The following is a 15,869-nucleotide window of genomic DNA, read 5'->3' on the forward strand; positions in this document are numbered from 1 at the left end:
CATCTTTTGCATATTTTCAATGCAGAATTAAATAAACACAACTAGGCAGCCCTACGCATGTTGTACCAACAAGATTAATGTCCCTGCATTGTCTCCATTATATGCTGTTTTCCTTAACATTTCCTTTAAAAAACAATTATTATACATAATTGACTAATACTGCTATATTACCAACAGCTGGTAGTCCAAAAGACGCTCGTCTTTGCCTTCGTCTCCTCCTTGTGGTTATATTTATTACAACATACAAAAGCTTACTTCCCCAGCTGGTGGCAAAATGCGGTTCGTTTGCTGTAGGAAGATAGCTGGGCTAGCTGCTGTGCACCTGGAATTGTAATTTGAAAGTGTCCAGGCTCTAATACGTAAATCAGGGGCGGCTAATGTTTTTTGGGCTGGGAATAATATTCACCCTTGACCCATTCCCTGCGGGCTGCATACCAGTTATGTGTGTGGCTACTTGCACACAGCATCCCCTTCAGATGACCCATGCACATCAGCTGAGGGGGGTGTTGTCTCTGTGCTCATCAAATGATCTAATTCTGATGACCAGGGAGGAAGCGATTTGCAGGACACTTGCCCACTTCCCACAATGAGGGTGGTGGTGGTGATCTTTTGGGACCAGGTCAGGTTCCAAACTGGGGGTTAACCACCTGCTAGTATTGTACTGAACCTCTACATTTTGTCATTTCCAACTGTATTCCTTTTTTCATATAATTAACGGTTGCCATTGCTATTATTATGTTTGCTCACTGTCAGGAACCCGACAAGATGTGTTGTGTGTTTTTAAAGATACCATGCACCCAGGTTGTTGTCCATCTATATATGACCTCCTTCCACACTCATCATGGCTCTCAATATATATTTCGGCTTCTTTTTCTATAGAGTGAACATACAGGCAGGGACAGGTTCTACAACTACATGAAGAAATGCATGCCTGTAGAATATGGCCAGGATATGAATAGGGCTTCCTAAATTAATAGGGTTCCTGTTTGTGTGAAGCCTTATTTAGATGCATGTTGCTGATGTACTTTAAAGTTCCTATGGCAGCAGGCAGAGGATGTACCAGCTTAACGCTTGCAAAGCTTTTCTTACTTAGGTACTATGAAAACTTCTTCCAGTGTTTATCTTGCAGCCATGGCACTCCAGCTAAAGGGAGATTTCAAAACTGGAATGATGATTAAATTTGTAGCCTATTTGTGCCTCTAAAATATGGTTTTGTTTAGTTATCTTTTGTTTTCTCTGAAAAATGATTAATATTAAATCATGTGCTGTACATGAGCTTTCTATTTTTAAAAAGCTATAAAGAGTATTTTTAAAAGGGTATGCAACTAGTAATACGCAACATATACAAATCAGTCCCACTAAACTTTTTTTGTTGATATAATGCTAATTCATAAGTAAGAAAACATGTCAAGGGATAGATTTAGGGTAACATAAATAATTAGTCAGACTTCTGAAGCCCCAGATCACCAGCTGATACTCCTGTACATTACTGCAAGTTAAATTCAAGTAAGCATAAACAGGATTACAGCTTTATTGTCAAGAACAAAACTTTAGAAAGCTCAGGTTTTGTCCAATTTCATTTATTGCTATGTTGGAAGGTTCTTTGATTCAGTGAAATCTTCTGCTAGTACAGGGGTCTGCTTTAAGACAAAAAGAGCCACTTGGACCAAAGAAAAAAAAACTGGGAGCCGCAAAACCATTGCGACATTTAAAACAGTGGGGAGTGTCGGGGCACACAATGCGCCTTCTCCCCTCGCTAGTATCCGCCCCGGAGCCGCGGCAAAGGTGTAAAAGAGCCACATGCGGCTCCGGAGCCGCGGGTTGCTGACCCCTGTGCTAGTACAACAAAAAGAAGGCATTTTCCTGACAATACAGTGGTACCTCGGTTTAAGAACAGTCCTGTTTACGAACAATTCAGTTTATTAACTATGCAAAACCGGAAGTAGTCTCCGAGTTTGCGAACTTTACCTTGGTCTAAGAATGGAATGGAGGGGACGCGGGTGGCGCTGTGGGTAAAACCTCAGTGCCTAGGACTTGCCGATCGTAAGGTCGGCGGTTCGAATCCCCGCAGCGGGGTGAGCTCCCGTCGTTCGGTCCCGGCTCCTGCCAACCTAGCAGTTCGAAAGCACCCCTAAGTGCAAGTAGATAAATAGGGACCGCTTTATAGCGGGAAGGTAACGGCGTTTCCGTGTGCAGCGCTGGTGCTGGCTCGCCAGACGCAGCTTCATCACGCTGGCCAAGTGACCCGGAAGTGTCTTCGGACAGCGCTGGCCCCCGGCCTCTAGAGCGAGATGAGCACGCAACCCTAGAGTCGGTCACGACTGGCCTTCGGGCAGGGGTACCTTTACCTTTACCTTTAAGAATGGAATCCGAACGGTGGAAGGGCACCAGCGGCAGGAAGCCTCATTAGGGAAAGCGCGCCTCGGTTTAAGAACATTGTGGTTTAAGAATGGATTAAGTTCATAAACCGAGGTACCACTGTACTCCCCTTACCATGCTGTTCCAAATGGTCCTCCATCCCTCTGAAACAGATTTTGATAGGCTTCAAATGGGAGAGGGAATTGGCAAAATTTGCCTTTCTTGTTGAAGAAAGCCTCCACAGAATCAAAGAGCCTTCCATCAGCATTTGAGTCCCCAATGCCTTCAGCCCCTCATTAAGAAATGTCAACCAATGTTGTGAGGTGCTGAGAAACCAAGCTTTCAGATTATGGTTAGGGCTGTTGCTTCATCGCAAGAGCTGCTGCTATATGTAAAACAGAATAAGCTTATGAAGCTTAGGTGTTGACAAGATGAAAAATGGGAGCAGAGGAGGAGCTCTAATCCATGGTTACCTTCTGTATATGTCTGGAAATGGAAACCATGTGTGAGTTTTTAAGTACTGATTAGCAAAAATCATGGCTTAGTATGATTTAATCTGAATTAAGCCTTACTGTTTTATATATCAGAGACAGAGAATTATACACAAAGTATCAACTGACCAGGTTCAGCATAACAAACTTTTTAAATTTTCGAAATGCACAATGAAGTAGAATAAGTCATCTGCATTTTATTACAAACAAAATTTTCACAAGCATTATCTAATATGCAGAAATAGTGCTATAGGAGACATTCATATGAATTTGAATTCAAAAATTGTAACAATAAGTTTTTATAGTTTGAGATTTTATGTATAGAGCTTACTCTTTAAAAGATGCTGAGAAAAAATGTGCTAAAATTAACTGTGCTGAAAGAATTAACATTCCTTAATAAGCAAAATAGTAACAGTAATTTTCCATGCTGATAGTGATGAGCTCCTGGTCCAATTCCAGTCTAACAAGTATGAAGTAAGCATATGGTATTAAAGCAAAGTTACACCAAGAAGTTAGTTTTACAGTTCCTTTCCTGTAAAGTGAGGGTTTATTTAGAGAAGTCTAACAGTCTTCCCAGTCACAGTCAAGAAGTCGTCATCAGCCAACGCATGTAGTGCTTCTTCAAACATTTCTTTAGTGACAGCCTTAAAAGAAAAAAGTAAATACTGACATTAACATACAAATACTATGTACAACAACCCAGACTGTAGGGATTGTATTATTTTTGCACACCTTGAAGCCATTATACTTCAACAATAAAATAAGAAATAAAATATTAAGTTCCAGTGTGAATCTATTAGTGGTTTTCAAACTGTGCTTGGGCATTCAGGAGTTTCTTGGGAGCTTATTAAGGGGCTCTCAGGGAGATGATGAGTAAAAGCAGCGAAACATGCTGGAAAGAAAGATTTTCTGTCACTACTGAGCCCCATCTGCAACATGCAGCTGAAGGGGAAACACTGAAGATGCTTTTGCCACATCCTCAGTTCACGCATGGCAACTGTGAGGCCTAATTGCTCATCAATGCCATGCATGAACCAAGCATGCACCCTCGAATAGGCCACTACATTCTGCAACGTACTAGGGTTCTGTGGCAGATGAGTTTGGATTTGATATCCCGCTTTATCACTACCCGAAGGAGTCTCAAAACGGCTAACAGATGAGTGAGATGATACTCCATGTTTTGGAACAATAGAGATTTTTCAATATTTTAAACAGTCAGTAACAAATCTAAATAAATGATTATGACAACAACAAAATGTGGAAAAGATCACCCCTTTGGGTGGTAGACAACCCTGAGGAAGTAAAGTACAGTAGGCCAATGACCGTGGTTTACTTTCAAGTACCTTTAGGATTACTGCAAATCCAGTCCAGTTTTGAGTCAGATCAGTAGGAAGATAATGAGGAAAATAAGAGGTGGGAGGGAAGATTGTGCATGTACGAAGTGCCATGTAACTAACTCTTTTAGAGGCTCAGGCTTGAGTGCAATAAGGTAGTGCTGCAATGACTAAAGAGCCTTCATGTTGTTCAATCCTGAAACTTCATCAATACACTTCCCTGCCTAATCACAACAAACAAAATTATACCAAATGAACAACTCATGGTACAGCGTTGGAAAACCCAGAGGAGGCATTCAGGGTGGGGAAGGAGACATTCCTTAGATATTTTGTACTTGTGAAAGTGAATAGAACAAACACAGCATGCAAGCCTTACAACAAACTTACTGTTTCAGATTGCGCGCGAAGATCCTCAAAGAGCTGTTGATACCTTAAAGCTGGTGTTTTACCCTTAGACTGAATAACCTTCTTCAAAGCCTGAGCCAGTTCTTCTTTGCGTTTACGGGCAGTGGCACTCATCCCTTAAAAAAGAAACAAACAGAAAGAGTCACAATGTTTTCCCCACAATATAATAAATCATTTGAATGACCTCTTTAAAAGAAGTCTTCCAAGGCTACAAATCAGATCCCACCCCCACCCCATAGACTGTATCAGCAAGTTTCAGGCTGATCATGCTGCAGCATTATTCAAGCCAGAAATTAACAAGATTGATTCGTTTTTAGCTATAGACCTGTGGTGAGAATAGATATGTCCACAATTCCAGTCCTTGGATCCGTAGCGGACTGTTTCAGAGCTTCACGGTGAAGACGCTTTGCTTCTTCAACATCCACTGTCTCTACTTTCTTAGAAAATCGTACTTTAGCATGCGCTTCTGCCAGACGAATCAAAGATTCCAGCTGCCGAGGATATGCAGAAACCATTCCTCTACCACTTCCAATCTTCCTCATATCCACATATGCCTAGAGTGAAGAGAAAATGAAAAGTACACTGTAAACATGTTTTCAAGGATTGTTAAATCTAAGAATGTTACTTAGGCAGACAGATATGTGCAGCCATCACTGAGGGCATTTTGAGAAGTGAACATTTTTTTAAAAAACCCAACCACTATTTGGGTTAAATGTTGGAACCTTTTTTTTTAAAGTAGCCATATTTTTGGTTTTAACCGGTACTTACTTCAATGAGAGCTTGACTTGCTTCTTCGCTTAGTCTTGGGTTAACATAACTACGAGCATAAGCAATATAATCCCTTAAAACTGCCATATCCATGTGCTCTTCTTCCACCTGCTCTTCAGTCTGGTAGTATAAGGCAACCAAGTGATGAGCCAAACGTCTGTCATATGCTTCATCTCGAGGGTCCAGCATTAGGAAAATGAGATCAAACCTATGTATAATAACAATAACAATAATAATAACAACAACAATAATGCTGCTGCAACATGAACAACTGCTGCACCATTGGAACTGTTGCCTCACGGATATAATTAAGTTGTCAGAAACTGACACTGTTGTTAATATCAGTCATAGATGGTGGTATATTCAGGCTCTAACACAACTGCCATTTCTGGAAAGCAAACTATATGTTTTCTATTAAGTCTCTGCCCCACAACCTGTAAATTAATCGCATGGAACCCTGCTCATTCTGTGGACCAAGGGAAAAACCTCAGGTTGTCAGCTAACACTGGCAGCCTACATAGCCTTCCATGAATACATATACAAAGAGGCATCAGTGGATTTCAATGCCAATTCAATTTTAAAAAAAAAGTATTGCACTGCAGCACACAAAAAGCTTTAAATATTTATGAGGCAGTGAAAACGGTTCTGATATTTGTGTTCTAAAACCTGCACAATATGGAAGTTGGCAACTTCATGGTAAGTTTCCAAATAGGACTATTTCAGGCACAGCTATCACACAGCAATAAAATGTCTCAAGGGATACCTAGATAGCAGTGTGTGGGGAAGCTGGATGTTTTCGATGGTTGTTTTCTTTGGATTCCACTGGGATTCTATTGGATTAGCAGCAGCCAGAATAGAGGTACGAGCATTCAGTTGGCAAATAATTCCAGCCTGTCAGGAAGTAAAGATTTGAAATTCATTTACAACTCTAGTAGTGGGAAAGCTGAGCATCCATTTACATGCAGGCTGTAATCACGAGTGCAAATATTAAACTGTGTTGTGAGATTCGATCCCTTTATGAGATTTTTTTTAAAGTGAGATTTTCTGAACCTCACTAAACCTGTTATAGCGCTCTCTCTCTCTCTCTCTCTCTCTCTCTCTCTCTCTCTCTGTGTGTGTGTGTGTGTGTGCATATGTGGTGCCATTTTGGCTACATAAACATAAGTGTTCACATATAAGCATGAAATACAATGGTGCAAATGCCAATTATCAGAATCTCCCATAGATCAAAAGAAAAGGATTTATTTGGGGGAAAGTCTTTACCTTGGCAATTGACAATGTTTGTTGTTCCATGACTTCATGAAGCATCGACCTTGTACTTTCGTTCATTTTATCAAACTCATCAATACAGCAAATGCCATTGTCACTGAGGACCAAGGCTCCAGTCTGCAGAACCAGCTGTTTTGTTTCGGGATCCTTCATCACATAAGCCGTAAGGCCAACTGCACTGGAGCCTTTTCCAGATGTATATTGGCCTCTTGGAACCAGGTTATAGACATACTGAAGCAACTGGGACTTGCTGGTACCGGGATCTCCACAAAGGAGAATGTTGATCTCAGCACGAAAATTGCCTCGGCCGGTGTGGCTGAAATCTTTCCTTGATCCTCCAAACAGCTGAAGAAGAATGCCCTGCAAAAGGAGGATTTTGAATGATCACAGCTGCTTTTCGTAAAAAAGTGAAATTCAATTTGTGAACATACTGTATGCACAGGCATGATTCAAGGACGACTCACGAGGACCCGGGTACCCTTTAGGTAATTCCACTGCTATGTGGAAGCAGCATTTCTGTCCGTGTTAGAAACTGAGATGTGAAAGCTAGGAGCTAAATGGCACCTTAAACTTAGGTTATGGGCACCACAACAGAATGTCTAGGCATGCTTTTTAAAAATAACAAGAATGCAAAGCTGAAAATGAATGAAATGCAGCTAAAATATTATATTCATTTTTCACATGGTCTTGTCCTTCCCCTGCCCACACCCCATATATTCTAAACAGGGTCTCTGCTCCAGTCTTCAGAGAGTAGCTGGAAGTGGGGAGGCAGAAAAGAGTCCCCCTTTCCTTCCACTCTGCAGTTTTAATCTGATATCTCAGGCGCAGTACTGTGGCCAGAGCTCAGAAACTGCTTGCGCTAATGAAATTCCCTGTCGCAAAAATGCAGCTAGAACAATGGGAGTTTTGAACACTGATTTCTGCGAGATGTTAGATACATGTCTACATGATGCAGCCACACAGGTGTACATGATGACATGGATCTTTTGCACAAAACTGACAAAGCTTCACAGAAGCTCCCACAAAGCTGCAGACATACACACATGTGCAGAAGAACCAGTCCAGATTTTCAGACCTAGCAAACTAAAATCTTCTTTTTCCAATCAACACTGAAACACACTACAAATTGTAATTAATCTTCACAATGCAAGAAATCTTGTTTTTAGTCAATTGCTCATTTCTGACCTGACAGCAAGATAGGCACAAGAGTTAAGGGATTATTCAAAGTCTTACCCTGTTCTGCTTTAAAATTACAGTGTTCTACATTAGCTGCTTCAATTCGTTTTTCAGCTACAGTGGGAAGTTTTCAATTGGCAGTATAAAAAAATAAGGATGTGTGCTTTATGGCAGGTGGGACAACATTACTATCTTTCTTTAGAAATTATGGGTTCTATCCAACTAAGTTATATGGAGTGTAGAAATTAATGGGCAAAAGTTAGTCATATCCATTAGCTTAATCTTAGTAGATAAAAAAGGTGATGTCTATATAATTAAAGTATTTGTTTGCATCTATTTCACATATACCCACTGTGTATTCTAAACGATGTGCTAAAATATACGGGCTTTAAGTACTTTATGAACTCAAAATAAGAGTAATATTTTCAGAATAAATTACTTTTATGTATTAGTACGTATACTATATACCAAGATAGGTATGCAAAGTTTGATGTATTTAGTCAGTGAGGCAAATGTGTAATTTTAAGTATTCCTTACCTTTTTAATATCTTCATGCTCATAAATACTTGGGGCAAGTGCAGAGGAAAGCCTGTCATAAATATCGGGTTTCCTCGAAAGCTCTTGAAGCATTGTCTCACGCTCCTCTGTAAACATTTTCTGTTCAGTTCCTTCTTCAATGCCATGCAAGCGTTTTGAATCAGTTTTGCAATAATGAATAACATCAATATGGGTCTTATAGACAGATCTCACACTGCTCATTCTTGGAATGACACGGACAGGGACTGCTCTGTAGATACCTGAACAAACATAAAGCCATTATTAGATCTCCCAGATTAAGAGGCAACATTCATCTCTTCCCCGTCTTCCCCAAGACACTAACCAGACAAGTTTAGATTTTGGCTTGGCTGTGCAGCCCCCGTTAAAAGTTACCCAGTGCTAGATCGTATCATTTAACCCTGAACACATGCAAGCCCAATGTAACTCATAACACCTGGTATGTAATTTACAGGACTTTAAAATTGAAAAGCTCAATACAATATTTATATGTACATTAATGCCACTCTAGACTCCTTAGGGAGGAACGCCAGAATATAAATGGAAATAACCACAACATTAATGTTGATAGCTTGACAAGCAGAGCCAATGCTGCACGTTCTTCCAACTATGCCTGTATCAATAGCTGTCACAAAAAAGTGTAGAAGCTGCTACAGTAAAAGAAAACAGGAAATTCCTCCATACATCCACAATTTCACTGCTTCCTCTCATCTTACTATTTTATCTATAGGAGCCAGTATTCTATACTAGGCTCATTTTTACTTAAAGACAAGAACTGATGCCGAAACATTTTTCTTACCTGTAACATTAACTCTGTCACCTGGCTGAACCTTATCCACTAGATCATTGTGAGCAAAGAGCACAATAGTATATGGTGTCTGACCAGCTGGCATGTCATCTGGAGACTCCTGCAGCTTGATCTGGTAAAAGAACAATCCTTAGTTAAAGTGCAACAATATTTTTAATCATACTGACTGTCTGTTGGAAATACTAGACATAAACTTTCCTAACTATGTATTTGTTCAGGCAATTGATGAGACAAAAACCAGTAAACTATATTGCTTGTCGAAACTACATGTCTCTTTAGAGCAGGGGTCGGCAACCTAAGGCCCATGGGCCAGTAGTGGCCCACAGGGCTCGTCTATCCGGCCCATGGAGACCCCTGCTGCCCCCCGCTCTTACCGGCACGGCGCAGCGTGGTGACCGACTTCCGAGTTGATGGCGCCTGTGCACATGCGCACGGGCACTCCTCCGACCCGGATGTGTGCCAGAAATAGCGTGTGTGCATGTGTGGGACGGAGAAGCGCCCATGAGCATGCATACACGCTATTTCAGGCGCACATCTGGGTCAGAGGAGCGCCGGAAATAGCGTGTGCACACACAAGCTCCTCCAACCCGTAAGAGAGTGCGTGTGCACAAGCTCCAGCCCATCCTCCAACGGACGGAGAATGGACCGGCCCATCGTTTGGTAAGCTTGCCAACCCCTACTTTAGAGGATGTACCAGAGCAGACTGTCTAGTTGAGGCATGCAACTGTGCTTCCTTGGTCTGGGGAATTACCAACTGCCCAAAGGAACCTGTTGAATAGTAGACACAACTGTTTGCCCACCTGCCTTTCTGCTAGATTAAAAAGAACCAGAGCATCTCAGTCTTTCTCTCAGGACTCTTCTGGCAACACTGTATCTCCCCTCTAAGTAGGATGATGTGGTCCAGTTTCCCAAAGATTAGGGTAGTTAGGTTACAGGTGTGCCCTGCTCCAACATATTGAGACTAGTCTAATGGATTTTTGGGGTGCATTTGATGAGGTGTCCACAGGGGGTAAATTTAAAGCTATCGTACTCTTTGAGTCATATTAGTCTTTCCAAAAAGTGACTCCTATCTCACCCTCTGTACTATTTTGGTGGAGGCAACACTTGTATACACATCTGTCATTAAGTTGCCACAATATTCTTTGTGGTTTTTGCCGCTGCTCTTTTTTAACATTTAGGTTCATCTCTGTGAATCTGGAGAAACAAACAGAACAGTGCTAAGCCATTTCTCAAATGGAGAACCAACCTTTGTGCCAGGTGTGGATATAGCTACATGTGACTTAATTAACATGTATCAACTCCCACAAGGAGTTGAAGCAAGGTGGCAGCAATTAGCCTTGAGAAATGAACCCAGAAACTGATAGCAGACAATTTTTTAAAAGCACGATCTGTAACAGCGATAGCAACATAGCATACTGTAATACACTAGATTTATTAGGAATATCCATCCTGTAAAATTAACTTCTTATGTAACCATGCATTAATAGAAGGGGTTTAGTATGCATGCAGCCTGAGGAAGTGTGGTGGAAAACTGCAAAATTTCTAGTTGTCTAGTAATGAAAACCATAGGAACTATTTTAATATTTTTGCAAAATATATATGTAACCATTTATTGCAGAAAATTTAACACATCAGAACATTTCAACCTAATAATTTAATAAAAGAACATACCATCTGTTTATCCGAGAACATTGAGCGGTTGTGAACCAATGCCATACTATGTGTGGTGTTACAGTTCTTGCATGCTGATGGTTCGGCAATCCTACCGCGATCGATTTCTACTCTTGCTGTGAACGCACACACTTGGCACTTGAAGAAAGCTTCTTGCATTTCTGGAATTAACTGGGAGCTCCTGATTACCATGCCATTTATAGTGATAAGCTGGTCAATGTCTAATATTAAAAGAGAAGAAGAAAAACCAAATCATGTTTTATCAATATACCGTATTTTTCGCTCCATAAGACGCACCTAATTTTTAGAGGGGGAATGCAAGGGGGAATCTTTAAAGTGAGCGCCGAGTAGAGATTCCCTCCTGCATTCGCTCCATAAGACGCACACACATTTCCCCTTACTTTTTAGGAGGGAAAAAGTGTGTCTTATGGAGCGAAAAATACGGTAACTAAGAAATGCATAAATCGTTAAAGAGCTATTAGCATAAAATGGCTACCTGGCATCACATAAGTCAACAAATCTAAAGAGAAAAAATGTGTGATATGCATTATGGAATTACATGTTTATGTGAGGAATGCAAGTTCTTCCATTTCAGTCATTTGCTACTCAATTCGGGAGGACTGAGATGCATTTACTAGTTCTTGAAATTTTTTCTGAAGCAGGCGGAGGTATTGAGCAGTATAAGACCACACAATATTGGGACTCAGGTTCAGTGTGACTCAAAGACGACCATCCTTCTAGCATTTATTTGCCCAAGACCAAGCAGTTTATGTAACAGTTTGTCAGGTAACTTATTAAAGATGCTGTACCTAAAGCATCTTACCTTCTGGGTTCAGGCTCCTCATGCTTCTGGTTTTTACAGCATTATATGGTCTCACTTGAATTTGATGCTCCAATACTGAATCAGGGTAGCGGTCAAAGAAAATTTCGTTAGCAGCCATATCAAATGTTGGAATAACTTCCTGTACAAAGGAGGCAAATATAAACCGTAAGAATACATCAATACTTGCTTCCACACCTGCACAAAACATTATGAAAACAAAGGGTGGAATCTAACACAGCACTAAGGCAATTGTTCCAGGATTTCTGCTTGTGCAATGGAATTTTCTCCTCTTCTCCTCCTCCTGTGTGCCCCCTAAATCTGTCCTAGGGGTTTCACTAACCCTCTGGGGCAGATTTGTGGAGGTCATGAATAGGTGGAAGACAGTGAAGTCCTGTTGCGCAAGTATCCTTACACTGACAGAACTCATTAGCAGAATACAGCCCAGACTTTCTAAGCCTATTGACTGCTAAATAACAACAGCACTGGCTTTACTAATGATTATAGTGTTTTAATGTCTGTTAAGAATAGAAACTTGTGTCCAAGGCCAGGGTCTTCTTTTTGCGCTGTGCCAAACTGTTGTCATTTTTAAAAAATGTAGATGCCTGAATCCAAAGAACAAAACAATTAGCTCTACCTATCCAAGAAAGCTTTGAATTTGTTTTTCAAACAGTAACACTTCATGTTGCATAGCTAATTTCTTTCAAAATAAGGGGAGTTACTTATTAGAATTGTGAACTGAGCAATTTTATATGACAGCAATATTCAAATTTCCTTAGATCATAATACCATTCTGCAGATCTGAAGTAACTAAATTAACTAATACAAAATTAGGCACACTGAACTTTAACTTTTGGCTCTCACAGTTCTTGCACTGAAGAGCCTATTGAAAACATTTGCCTTACCTGAGGATAGCACATCAGTTGTCTGTAAAGATTTTCATCGAATGTTTTCAGATGGTCACAGTTTACATTCAGAAATGGCTCCCCAATCAAGCTTATCTGGAAGATATTTAGTCACACATTAATAAATAAGCATTTAAATCTAAAAATGCAAGCCAGATTTAAACAATACTGCCATAACATACCTCTTCCAGTCGCTGCAGATACAGAGGCTCATTGAGGTCCAAGCCAATATTTTCCTCTTCTTTGGCTGCTGGATCAATAAAACGCTGAAGAAATCTCTGAATGTTAAAAGAACAAGACAAGAATATGATTTCAGTCTCCATCAGAACTGTGGCAGGCGTAAATAAAATGCTATTAATTTTCACACACAAGTTATTCCCCAATGAATGATATTGATTTTATGTTATCTCAATAGAGTATTACAATTTAACATAACTAGGTGGAAGAATTAGACAAATTGTCTCTTGAGGAAAAAAGATTTCCCCAATAACTGCCAGATATTATTATTATTCTTGCTCCAGACCTCATCATCTCACACCAAAGTAGAAACATTTGAAAACAAACAAATATATACAAATGTGTAAACCACTGTCCACTCACCTGAAATTTTTCTTTGCATGAGGCCACATTGACATCTGTTCCCCATATCACTAGCTTTTGTCCAAGAGACTGTTCACTAGCCACTGCGTCTTCTGCTGTAGGCTAAGTACAAGAGTAACCTGTCAATATTACATTTAAGGCCACAATCTATGCTTGGTTATCAGATAAAAAGTTCTGCTGAATTCAATGAGTGAAACTTCCTTTGAGTAAATATACAGATGACTGAAATGTCACTTGCAAAATCTGAAATACCTACCACATCAGAATGCAGGTCTACTTGCCTAGCCTTCCGGACAGAGCCAAGATCAGGCCTCTGTCGCACTGGAGTTCCTCGCACACCACTCCTTGGGGTTCCTTCTATTCTAGAACTGGGTGTGCCATAGGTAAGTGGTGAACTAATATCAAAGTCCATTGGAACTGTATCAAATAAAATGTGATTATTGTTTTAGAAATATAAATGTTAATGCATTTGTGACAGAAGCTTGCCCTTTTGCTTTCCCCAGCAGAAGACAGGTGTTTACAGAATTATACAAAGTAGCTTTGAAACTAGTATACTGCAATGCCTGGCACATTTGCTCCCAAAGTGGATGAATCTCATCCAACTCAACAAGACTATTTGTTAAGTGTTAATAAAATTACTTGGGTAGCTTGAACATTGCTAGAAGTGGGAAGAAACACCTCAAGTGATCTCTTGGAATTAAGAGTAAAAATACTACAGGATAATTTTTGGGGAGATACTGAACTGCAATATTATTTCAAGTCTGTGAGGCATCAGATACCAAATGGAAAATTATCACAATCTGTCCACAGAGGCTTAATAATACTGTCATCTGAATCTACTCCAAGTCTTGGTAACACATGGAAATTAAAATAGACACACTAGTTCAGTCGGGGCGAATGTTGTGACCTCCAGATACTTTGGACTCTACCTCCCATCAATGCTAGCCAGCACAGGCAATCACAGATGGGAGTTGTAGTCCACAACATCTGGAGGGCACCACATTGGGAACTTCTGCACTGGCTGATCAGCAGCATTGTAGACACTGTGTCTACAATTTACATACAATATTGATAAGATAAAAATGAGCAGTTTGATACTATTGCCAACTGCCCAATCCAAAGTCAAAGATACCTGAATTTTGGAATTGTGGTGGACTGGAAAACAGAGCATCTTGAACATTTGGGCTTTGTGAGTCAATTGGTGGAGAAGTGGGCATTGGTTGTAAGTCTCCTGTAGAGTCTTCTGTGTGACGTCGTTGCGAAGGAGGAGACTGTACATCTTCAGAAAGAGCTGTAACAAAGCGAAAGTTTGAACTTTTGCCTAGGCTGTTGTACGCATCTCACTTTTCAAACTAATAAGCAACGGATTCCCTTTCCCCAGCCTCAAAACAAAAACAATGCACATGTTCAGATTCAATCTTGATTAGCTTCACTATCACAACAGGGTCTTGGATTAAGTCCTTGTTCAAACAGTCATTTGGCACCAGCTAGTGTCACACAGCTGCTCAAAACTGCACAAGGAAATTAAGAAAAGATGGGTCACTGAACAACAGGCAGTTCCAGGCATTACAACATTTCAAGCAGCAAACACAGAAGATGAAGATGTCACACAAGTGCATAGCAGTAGTGTGGAACCACTACTTTTAAATGTTTTGGACTATAATTCCCATCTTCCCCAACAACTGGCCAGGAGTCCAATTGGGAGATGGAGTACAACAGTGCAGGAAGGGCCACAAAACTCCCAATCCCTATGTGCAGGTCTCTTAGAGAAACAAAAATAAAAAACAGCGTACAGGCACCTGGGAGACCCGCATCAGTGCCTTATTCTTCTCTACGCAGAAGCTGGTTGCACTGGATTTAACAAGGCTTATTCCTAGGCATTCGTATAATGTGCTGTCACCGGAATCTGCCTTCCCCAGACGAGCGTGCACCAGGTGTCTTACACAATCGTTGCGGTGTAACACGGGCTCCTTCCCCCCCCCCCCCCCGTGCAGCATCCTAACCAAGAGCATGTGAAGCTGTCCTATGGAGCCCTTTGTGAGATCTAGGAAAAGGAGAGGCGCGCACACGCAACCTCGAATAAATTACAACGCCGGGCAAACATTACTGGTTATTGTATTTTAGTGTTTTGTTGGAAGCCGCCCAGAGTGGCTGGGGAAACCCAGCCAGATGGGCGGGGTATAAATAATAAATTATTATTATTATTATTAGTATTAGTATTATTATTATTATTACCACCACCAAAGGGAACCTGAAAAGTGCAGAAGCCCAGGGGCAGGCGCGGCGGCAAGGCGTCGAGTGACTTACGCGTAGCGGGATTGGCGCCGCCATCGGTTGGGGCAGTTCCGCCTCTGCGGCGCTTACTGCCGCGGCGGCTCGGGGTGGACGCCGGTGAGGACATAGCTCAGCGCAATCCTCCTAAGGGCAGGAAGGGCGGCGGGACAAGGAGGCAGCAAAGCCCTGAGAGCGGCTGCTGGCAAACAGCGCGCTCAAGACGATGGCGACGGCGGCAGCTTCTCTGCGCGCGAGACACAACAGAGGGCAGAGAAGGAAGGAAATTCCGCGCCAAAAGGATCACGTGACCTCGAGTGTTCGCGGGCTTTCGCCGCCAATGGGAAGTGGGAAACTCCAACTCTGCACGGGGGGGGGGAAGGGGTGAGCAAGTGCCGCTCCTTGTACGTTTTCGGCCGAGGGCTTGAACTGAGAGGT

At 41.3% G+C, this 15,869-nt stretch overlaps 1 protein-coding gene across 1 annotated transcript; it reads right to left on the reverse strand.

The window, feature by feature from the left end:
• Window positions 1–3,026: 3,026 nt before the first annotated feature.
• On the reverse strand, window positions 3,027–15,733 carry MCM4 (minichromosome maintenance complex component 4). The gene is made up of 16 exons (XM_028737020.2): window positions 15,468–15,733; window positions 14,293–14,451; window positions 13,417–13,577; window positions 13,161–13,262; window positions 12,743–12,838; window positions 12,561–12,656; window positions 11,659–11,797; window positions 10,836–11,056; window positions 9,156–9,276; window positions 8,339–8,598; window positions 6,620–6,985; window positions 6,120–6,247; window positions 5,357–5,564; window positions 4,914–5,142; window positions 4,571–4,704; window positions 3,027–3,493 (listed from the first exon to the last, which is right to left on the reverse strand). The coding sequence occupies exons 1-16, from the start codon at window positions 15,559–15,561 to the stop codon at window positions 3,401–3,403; spliced, it is 2,607 nt and encodes an 868-aa protein (XP_028592853.2). The 5' UTR covers window positions 15,562–15,733; the 3' UTR covers window positions 3,027–3,400.
• Window positions 15,734–15,869: the final 136 nt, after the last annotated feature.

The sequence above is a fragment of the Podarcis muralis genome, chromosome 8, assembly GCF_964188315.1.
Source record: "Podarcis muralis chromosome 8, rPodMur119.hap1.1, whole genome shotgun sequence".
Taxonomy (NCBI): Eukaryota; Metazoa; Chordata; class Lepidosauria; order Squamata; family Lacertidae; genus Podarcis; species Podarcis muralis.

What these genes read in the sequence shown, in the direction of transcription:
- MCM4 (XM_028737020.2), bottom strand. Translation starts at nt 15,561, where the DNA reads ATGTCCTCACCGGCGTCCACCCCGAGCCGCCGCGGCAGTAAGCGCCGC. An exon ending in CGGCGCCAATCCCGCTACGC is followed by an intron (nt 14,452 to 15,467) that starts GTAAGTCACTCG and finishes GCTTTGTTACAG; the next exon opens with CTCTTTCTGAAGATGTACAG. An exon ending in CATATCTATTCTCACCACAG is followed by an intron (nt 4,705 to 4,913) that starts GTCTATAGCTAA and finishes TTCTTTTTTAAG; the next exon opens with GGATGAGTGCCACTGCCCGT.